Consider the following 10,328-nt stretch of genomic DNA (forward strand, 5'->3'; position numbering starts at 1 on the left):
CACGAAAAGGGAAAACGGAATTCAAATATTGTGGTTCTGTTTTTTAAAACGTGAAAAGCAAATCGCAACACGCTTTCCGCTATGTGATTTTGTTTTTGCACAATCGCATGCTAACATCACAATTGAGGTCGGCTCTCTGTTTTGCTTTTCGTTCATCAACTTTTAAGAGAGCTATCTACAAAATGTTAAAAGCATCATATTTTATAATTATCTTGATAGAATTCAAAGTAAACCATCGATATACTAGTAGCATATACACTGGCAAGCCACGTGTGTCGATCGGCATTCATGGTTAGGGCTGTTTTGTTCTCTTGTGAGGGATTATTTTTTTTTAGTTTGAGCGGAGGTCAGTGGCGTCATGAGTCTAAAGTTTTAGGGGAAAGAATGACATAAAGGGCTAAATTGATTTTAAAATGCTATGAGCGAGGGAAGCGAGCGAGCCAAAAATAGCCTTTTCAATACATAAATCAAGTTTTTGCAACTGATTTTTATATCATATAATGTTTTAAACATCATGTCAAAATCCGTCACAACAAATTGAACTATGTATTAAAAGGTTATTTTGGGCTCGCTTGCCTCCATCTCTCACAGCATTTTAAAATTAATTTGCCTTTTGTGCTAACACGGTGCTTTTATTTTAATTCTATCAAGATAATTATGAAATATGGCGCTTTCAATATTTTGTAGATAGCGTTTTTTAATGTTGGTGAACGAAAAGCAAATCAGAGAGCCGACCTCAATTGTGATGTTTGGGGTGCGATTGTGCAAAAACAAAATCACAGAGCGGAAAATGTGTTGCGATTTGCTTTTCACGTTTTAAAAAAAAAGAACCACAGAGCTGAATTCCGTTTTTCGTTTTCATGACTGAAACAGAAAAACGACTTATCCATTCTTACCTTGATTTAATCAATCAATCACCCCTCTCCCCTTCTCTCTCTCTATAACACACACACCCCACAAACACACCCATCCTCGCACCCACATGCACAGATACGCCTCCCTCAGATTCTCTTCCTTTCGATCGGTAGTTAACAGGTCCTGTCCCCTGATCATTCCTTCTCTGTCATGTCTGTCGTCTATACTCCCTTCCTCCTTTACTTCCTTCTTTCGATTTATTCTGCAATCATTTTGATTATCATCATACGTGTATATATAACAGTGAAACTAGTTCAATGGCACACAAATGTGTACGGTATGGTCTTATATTTTATTGATATTTCGTATGGTTTCACATTCCAGTATAAAACAGCATATACATTCTATTCTAATCTACCAAACGCGTAATCACTCATTATAGATGAGATTAGATTTACTTCAAAAAATGTTTGTACTGATAAATAATTTAATGTATATATACATATATAATATGAAACGTTAGCGGGACATTTTTACCATACAAAATTGTTTTATTGAAAACTAGAAAAATTACGTAAGCTGCCTATATAACCGATCGAAAGATTTTAGATTAGCACTAATAATATTTGCGCTTAGCTTGTTACCTAAACAATGTCATGCTATTACACCTATTCATATCATGTACATGTAGCTTATACCAAATTTTTGCTATAAAGCTCCTACCCTGTCAAGCATGTATACCAATATGTGTGTGCATAGCTGTGGGTTCATAACCTTTATCTCTATACACCTGGGTTGAGAGTGACGGCTTTTTCCTACCGGTATATCATGTGTGTGAGTTGCAAAGTGTGGATCGACACCTTGTCTAAGGTCGCTAGTCCATGGTGGGATTTGGATACACAACCCTCTGATTACAAGATGGAATTAGAACCGCTACACCACAGTGCTTCCACATGCATTTGAAATATCATAGGAAGTGACAGCATCCTGCCTATAGCGCCCTACATCCGTTACCAAGGTTACTTTAGAATCATTATAAGTACAATGTGTTGTCGAATATTAAACGATATAAGTTATAAAAACGACAGTCTCTTCTTTACTAATCTGGTCATTATCCAGACAGATGATTCCTTAATCCACATTTATTTAAAAATGAGAGACATGTACCAATATATTGGTTCCTCATGATATTTATGACCTCTTCACTCTTCGGTGAGTTCATGTGGAATGGCTTACACATCCATTTATGCTTCAGTGACAAACCAGAAAGTGGTCAAATTATCTGTATCGTTATCAATTTTCCTTGCACCTCCTCGTCGAAAACCAGCTTTATACCGATTGTGTCTGTGTATATTGTTTTCTATATTCATAAGGCCGTGAATAAATTAAAACAGTCAAACAAAAACAAGCAGGTCACCTATATACGATAATAACAATTAATGTAAGAAGAAATTGAAGACGACTTCAGTTTTCACTTTATTCAAATTAGTTTGATTATCACAACATGTATAGATGTAAATAAAATTATAGGAATAATAGGAAATGTAAACTGTAATCACAATTTAAATAATCTTGTTAAACAACATTATAATCATCGAATTTTCTTTCTTATAACGATGGCAGAAAAGTTGATTGCGTAAACTACAAATTGGTATTATATACGTGTATACGTACAGATGAACAAATAATAAATCTTGCATCGACAAACGTTTTTAAATTCAATAAAGAATAAAGCCAACCAACCACTTCCAACAGTGTTATTAATGAGATATTGAAATATAAAATTCTAGTGGAATATTTTATTTCAAGATTTTTAAAATAGTTTCTTTATCAATGTCAGCGTCAAAGGGATGACTAATACTTGAGGGCCACGTTGTATCTTCATTGACCGTCAATCACACTGGTAGCTGGGGTGGAATCACAAGCAAAGCACAAAGTCACATCCAGATCCTTAATTTGTGAATTGAAGGATGGGACAACTACCCACAAGTAATGACTCTACGAAAACCGTATCGAAATTAATATATCGAATAGCATCAACTGTCGACATCCCTACTTTTCTCCGATTATGAAACAGTTTGGGTTGTTGATATTTACTTTAGGACACCTTTGAGAAGATCGATGGGTAATGGAAAGATGATAGTGGAGTTCTTCTCGGCTGAGATGGTGTTGAGGGTTTGAAGGTACCTCAGCTGAAGAGCCGATGGAGATTCCGCAATAGTATCTGCAGCTTCCTTCAAAGAACGAGCAGCATTCTGCTCTCCTTCAGCAGCAATCACCTTGGCCCTAGCCTCTCTGGAAGCTTCAGCTTCAGCAGCCATGGCTCTCTGGAGCTGGACAGGTAAACGAACATCCTTGATCTCAACTCGCTCTACTAAGATACCCCAAGGATCAGTGTCATGGTCGAGGGTGGACTGCATGTAGTGACTGATGCCTTCGCGTTCTGCAAGGATCTCGGCCAGGTTCTTGGTGCCCAGGACATTCCGAAGGGTCGTCTGAGCCAGAAGTCTGGTTGACTTGTCTGCGTTTTCCACATTGGCGATGCTGATGGTGGCATTCTTGACACGGTAGAAGACCACGGCATCCACAGAGATGGTCAAACTATCCCTGGTCAGAATCTCTTGAGGAGGAATATCAAACGAAATAGTACGAAGATCTACCTTTTTGTAATCATCGATGCAAGGTAGGATGAAGAATAGACCCGGACCTTTAGCACGACCGGACGAGAGACGCCCAAGTCTGAAGATAACTGCTCTCTCATACTCCTGAACCACTACTATGCAGACAAAAAGTGAAAATGGTAACGTGCAAAGCACGAGTATTATCGAAACAAATGCAAGAATGATCCCACAGAAACCCAATCCTTCATTAGAAGTAGATGTGTTTCCAATCACACCCATTTCAATATTTTCCACATCTCCTCGTTTTGCCATTTTAAATCCTACTTTGCAGTCGTTCTTTTGCCCAGATCAGTATGCCTTCACCACAGCGTTTGCAGGGTCGCTTTTAACTTCCAGTGACGAATGGTGCGACTTTTGAACAGTTCGGCAATTTAACGTTCCTCCAAATATTTCAAAATGAAATTGCACAAAACTTGTTCAGCGATCAAATGTTAAATGTATGCTAGAATAGATGAAATCCTCCTTGTTAACGGTAAATAATGTGTAATGTATATTCAGTGTAAATGCCTTCAAACGCACTACTGCGTTCGCGTAAGGCGAGACTTGTCAACAAAATAGTGACAAACCTATTAACGTTGCTTCACTACAGAAAATATGACACGATTCTTCCACAAAACGAAACAGCTTGGTATTACGTAACAGGCCTGTAGTGCAGGGCGTCGTCCTGAATTGATTTTTCAAAGTATTCTCAGTTTCATCCGATATTCCATATGTGCGAACTTTACACTAAAGGAGGGGGTAGTAGTGTATACGGGCTTGTTCTACACCAGGGGCGTATCAAGCATCATATCCTATATGGACCCAATTGTCTGGGGACAATAGCGACTCTATTGTGCTTGTGCATGGGTCCATATACATATCTTTGTCAAAACAATGAGATATCACCTCTAACATCTCCCTGGTCAAAACCGTGGAGGTAAAAAAGATGGAGTGACAACAAAATGCAAATTTATTCATGTAGCTTCGAATTTCTAAAGAAGTACAAAATAATAGACAGGTACACTGTGGCCTTTTGTGGTGACTGTGATGTCGCAAGTTTCATGGGAAGGTACGATAATACGCCAGTGGCGGACTGTACCAGACTGGAAGAAGACGAATACTGAAAAGTGATTTGTGCTAAAAAAAAATTGCGAATAATTCCAACTTTATTTGATTACAAAATTTGTTTAACGCTTAGAGAAATATATCTCAAAGCCTTATCATAACCTGAAATTGGGCGAAATATTGCATGATAACAGTTAAAAAATGTGAAAAGAGTTCACAATTTTTGCAATTCTTAAACCAACATTTACAAATTTCCACACTCATCCTCATCATAAATAGTTATAGATAAAGTTTGGAATACACCCGTTTGTGGTGTTATGTGTCACAGTTGCGCCAACATGCGCCCAGTCGAGTAATTTCAAATCATATTTCAATAAAAATTGCAACATGATCTAGGATTAAAATGTAAATATCAACAAGTTCGCAAGTGTCTGTCTGAACAATATGGGGGAATGTGTAGAGAATAATGATTACTTGGAATAGGTCCTTTTTACAGTCATGGAAGGTACAAGATGAAATATGAATGTCAAATCCATTTTGCGAAATTTTGATTAAAATACAATACTTTTGCGATCCTGAATAAACGTTTTGCACATTTCCGTTTAAGGGACGGTCTAGGACTTGGGAGGACTTCTGTCAAGCCAAAAAATAAAAGAAGAAGCGGACCAAGGAGGTACAGGTCGTCACTATTTAAACAACATCCCATCTCCATACATAATAGCAAAATAAAGGACGTCACTAAATGCCACTATCTTAGAAGTACCCCCCCCCCCTTCACCACCACTACTTCCACACACACACAAAATGATAAAAATACAAGCAAAGGCGAATTTTGAACGCGTATATGTCCATTTTGATTATGGGATTATTTACATGCACTACATAATATTTGCAATGATATATACACTATCAATGACGGATCAGGATAAGAGCTAATCCGACCCCTTCTCATTTTGAGAGCCAGAAAAAACTGAAATACTGGAAAATGTTGTGCACTGACACCCAAGTGAAAACCTTTCTTGTCAAATTTGTCATGACCTATAAATCCCTTTCATCCGGGAGTAAATTACCTTTTTTTGCATGTCCAAATATTTCTTGACAAAAATGCCCCCCCCCCCTCCGATTTGGAAAATTCTGCATCCGTCCCTGACATGCATCGCCAAGATAAGATAAAAAAAAATTATGGTTAAACCACACGTATAAAATGAGAAACAATCATTACTTTTCTTTGAAATTTTGTGAAAAATAATCTAAAAACAATAGAATGCCTTTTGTAAATATTTTAATGACGAGTAAAACTATATATTTACCATATCATACATCAACGCGGAAAAGCAATTACAATGCAAATATTACAGTTCGTACTTTTCGGAAACTAGATTATTCAATTCATAATTACTTTGATACGATCACGCTTTTACGGTCGTATTATGGCATTTTGATCGTGTTCGTCAGAAATAACTTGCAATTGGATAGTAATTTATGGATATGGAATATTTATCCACAATCTCTCAAACGACCTTGTCCGTATATATGCGGTGATAAATAGGATTAGTTGCTTTAACCTAATACTGCCATAGGATAAGTTGTTATTGGTTACTGCAAATACATCATCATTCTTAAAAAGGTTAAATGCACTTTGTTATATTTTTCTAATGAAATATTAAATATCGTTTCGCAGTTAACAATCTTCAAAATAATAATTTTGCTTGAATAAACCCAGTGGATGCAATTTATTGATAGGACGTTCACTACAACTCTGATAAAAACAGTGAATATAGCATTAACTACTTGCAAGTCTTTTCTGAAAATCCACCGAAGCGAGATGGTAATTACACGTCATTGTTATGCAATAAATCATGTATATATGTTAACAAAAACACACAACAGAACTCTTTAAAAAACATCAAGCGACATAGGCGAATAATTCACAAAAATACAAATTTCTGATCACATTAATAGTAGAAGTCATTCTCTGTATTTTTTTTTGGGGGGGGGTATGTATATACATGCCTATCATACTATATAGTAGGCATACTGACTTATAAAATTCGACAGAATTCTAGGATTGGCATGAAACTGGAATCGAAAACAAAAGTGAGAAATAAACTGAAGCGAGGACATGTTGTTGGTAGAATGCAAAACACATTTCTTTTATTTGAGGATGAAATGGTATGCATTTTGAATTGAACTATGTAAATATTTCCGCAATGTGTGATAAACAGGAAATGTACTTCACATTCAACACCCTTCCGTTGAGGAAAAGAGTTGGTTCATTAATATTTGTGAAAAAAAAGTAAGGCATACAATGTTATGGATCTTTCCAGCATGTAACCCTGCACGATAAGACGTTTATTAGTAATAAGATACAGTATTTGGAATATAATTTACATAAATTCAATTAGTTTTTGTAACATCGGACAATCTTTGAAATTGACAGCAATATTTGAGTAGAAGGATATACATATCATTTGGATGTATTAGTAAACAGGTCTATATGAATTACGATGAAATTTCATGTGATGCTACTGAAGAAGCAGCGTCTTATTATTACGTCATGTACCAGTTCGTGCAAGCCGTCTTTATGAAAAAAAACCTTTCAAGAGTCGAGAAAAGAATGTTTGGCATTCTGCTTATCCATTGATTGATTTCATTCGGGGTGATTTTTGCCTTCAAAAAATGAGAACTGTATAAATAAGATTTGTGAATGAATTTTGAGAAATAACTCTACATTGGCCTGAAGGTTACATTATATTAATACTAATTTCTGTGGTAATATCTATAACTTTCTTGAATTATCGTTTAGGAGGGTTGTGCATTAGTCTAGATGTGGGCTTTAATAGTTATTGTCTCGAAAATTTTACGTCAACTCACTAACATAAAAAACACCGACACGCATGTCGTCCTCAGACAGTCTCCACTCCCGGTCTTCACTTGGAAGGAGTGAAATATACATGCAATTTTTATACAAATAGTTCAAACTTTTCTCAAAAACTAGGCCGGACTATCCAGAAAATTATTGCAATCTTTTCCTACTTCAGAGTTATAGTGAAAAGCGCATTAATTTTATTTTCCTTATTGTTTTGATGAAAATATAAAAATAATTGTTTTCTACCAAGATGACTGCCGAAATTACCAATTTCAAACCCCACGGGACATGATTTAGCAATGGGAACACTTGTCTACTGTATCCGTAATGAATATCCGTTTTGTGTCCGTCGACCAGTGGATGCGATTGTGGCTGCCTAAAGGGATGGTCACACCGCCCGAGCGTTGTTGGAGCGGTCGTGGAGCTGAGAGAAAAAAATCATCACCGCTCGCTACCGTTCACTATTTTCGATTTCGATTGTTTTGTTTTGTTCGATTTTTGTTTTCGATTTTTCCCCCAATTTGTGAGCGAAATTTGACTCTCTTTCCCTTCCGCACCACGACCGCTCCAACAACGCTCGGGCGGTGTGACCAGTCCTTAAGATAGAAACAAAAAGTTGAAACCGAGTCCCAGTTGCGTGCTTCTGATTGCTTGTTGTGTTTGATACAAGTTCTAAAGATAAATACCATTTGTGGTAAAGATGAGTTCGAACAGAACCGAATCCAGTAAAGTTACCACCCAAGTGTTGGTAACTATGTCCCGGAACTATGTATAAATAAAACATGTGTGTCAAATGGCTCTGGAAGTAAATGCATAATCGCATAATTGGATAATTGAGCAAAATAAGCATGGAATTCCATCAAAACAAATGTCGGGCATTTTCCCAGGCAATATCAATATACTTTTCCACATTATGCCTTTCTTTGTTAATGATCATCAGAATTGTAAGTTTTGAGCTAAAATCTCATGATTTCCCAGAGATACGTTTACATAAATGTACATGATCATATAATTATAATGTGGTCACAATTTTTACCTTGATTTATAAGACTTTCTCATGAAATAATTATTGTTTGCTTCAACTACTTTCTTTACCCTTGAACTCCTCTCTCTTTTACAATGGGAGAACAAATCTGTCTACTTCGCTTACGACATTATACATTATTCACTAGCTTGCTATCCACTCGATGCAGTTTAACCCATTTACTACTCAATTATCATTGATTATCTTACATATCTTATACTCAGTAAATTGGCATATACTGAATAGATGAATAGTTGACTACTGCTCCGCTGTCTAGAATATTTTCACCATTATGTGAAGTAGAGATTTTAGGAGAATTTTCTTTCTTATTTAAGTAGCTAATCTAAAAAAGATAAAGAAGGACACCGTATAGCAATTGAAGTTGAGATTAAAGCACCAAAAGCAAGAAAGCTAGATTTGCTTTTTCGTTACCCGAGCTTCTGTTGCCTTGAGTGATCAAAGAAAGCGATCCTTGAACACAATAGAAGTGACAATAATTACGTAATGTCTATTTTCCTCTACTATTCATCGCTTATTCATGTCGTTTCTCTGTCCAGGGTATGGTGTATAAAGAACCAAGAGAATATCGAGCGTAAAACGAGTGATCTGAGCCTGTGCTTGGTTTGATTACTTTATATAGCTGGTAAATAGAAAAAAATAGATCTGGTTTGCTTCTATTGTCGTGGCGTTAATTTAACAATTCTATTTCATTAAATCTTTAAATGCATGACGCGGTTATGAATGTTGTATTTTATAGACAAAGGGTCTAGCCAGTTTTTAAGACAGAAAAAAACGTTAAATTATAGGACATGACTACCTCGACGTTTACATTGTATGAAAAACTACTTCCAGTGTTTTCCGTAGTCCGATGAATATCAATTCTCGTTTAAATATCATGAATGATTCGATATGATCATTACAATGATGATTGAAATATCAGTTGCATTGCAGGAGAAATGAAACAATTTGTGATATAATTTTTGATCACAAATCCGCAAACTATAATATGCCAAGTCGCATCACACTTAGGCCTAATCATTACACACCTACGTACCAATAGTGCATATAGCATTTCCATTTATTTGAAAGCAAGATAAAAGAAAAAGAGCATTGTATATTAAATGCCTTGCTCAAGAACATAGGAGCCCCGGCCGGGAATCGAACCCCGGACTTTTCACGTATAACCAGGCGCCTTAGACCACTCGGCCACGGCACCTCCAATTGATATATATTTTCGATGGCATTATCCATGTTGATCACGGTTGATCAGTACTAAATTTACGTAATATTCTTCCAAAATTCACATTTCTTTCATGATAGCCTATTGATTTGATATATCCTCGGTCTTCGAACTGGTTTTATTTTTCAGTGGTTCTTATTGACATATGCATACACGTGTAAGAATGAACATTGTTCTGCGGGTGATTTCTTTAATATACTGAACAAGTTTTCCGTAAATAGTCTATAGTGGCTACCTGCCTATATAGTGACCACTAAAACCGATCCCCAGGGAGGCAGACTGTGTGTATAAGAACCTGTCTATAGCAGCCACCTGTCTATAAAGGCCACAGTTTGTGTTTCCCTTGGGTGGTCACTATAGACAGGTTTCACTGTAGGCCTAGTTTTTTTAATTTTTCGACTCTCCGGAGAACGTAAACTTGTAGACCAGTTCAGTTTGGTTGGTAATGGAAGGATTAACAAATAATAATTAGAACTCACTTAGTTACACACCTGCTCTTCTTCACATCATTAGATGCTCTTACTTTAAAGTTATATTTATCTCGATTCCGGGTCTGGATTAGAATGGAAGGTTTTAGAATATTGAATAGCTTTGAAGAAGTCTATTAATATTTTT

General features: G+C 36.3%; 1 protein-coding gene across 1 annotated transcript; it reads right to left on the bottom strand.

Moving 5' to 3' along the window:
* Positions 1 to 1,188: 1,188 nt before the first annotated feature.
* On the bottom strand, positions 1,189 to 4,158 carry LOC121428661 (stomatin-like). The gene has a single exon (XM_041625449.1). It carries the CDS (start codon positions 3,786 to 3,788, stop codon positions 2,949 to 2,951), a length of 840 nt encoding a protein of 279 aa, XP_041481383.1. The 5' UTR covers positions 3,789 to 4,158; the 3' UTR covers positions 1,189 to 2,948.
* Between the last annotated feature and the right edge of the window lie 6,170 nt (positions 4,159 to 10,328).

Source organism: Lytechinus variegatus, chromosome 1 (assembly GCF_018143015.1).
Source record: "Lytechinus variegatus isolate NC3 chromosome 1, Lvar_3.0, whole genome shotgun sequence".
NCBI classification, from domain to species: Eukaryota; Metazoa; Echinodermata; class Echinoidea; order Temnopleuroida; family Toxopneustidae; genus Lytechinus; species Lytechinus variegatus.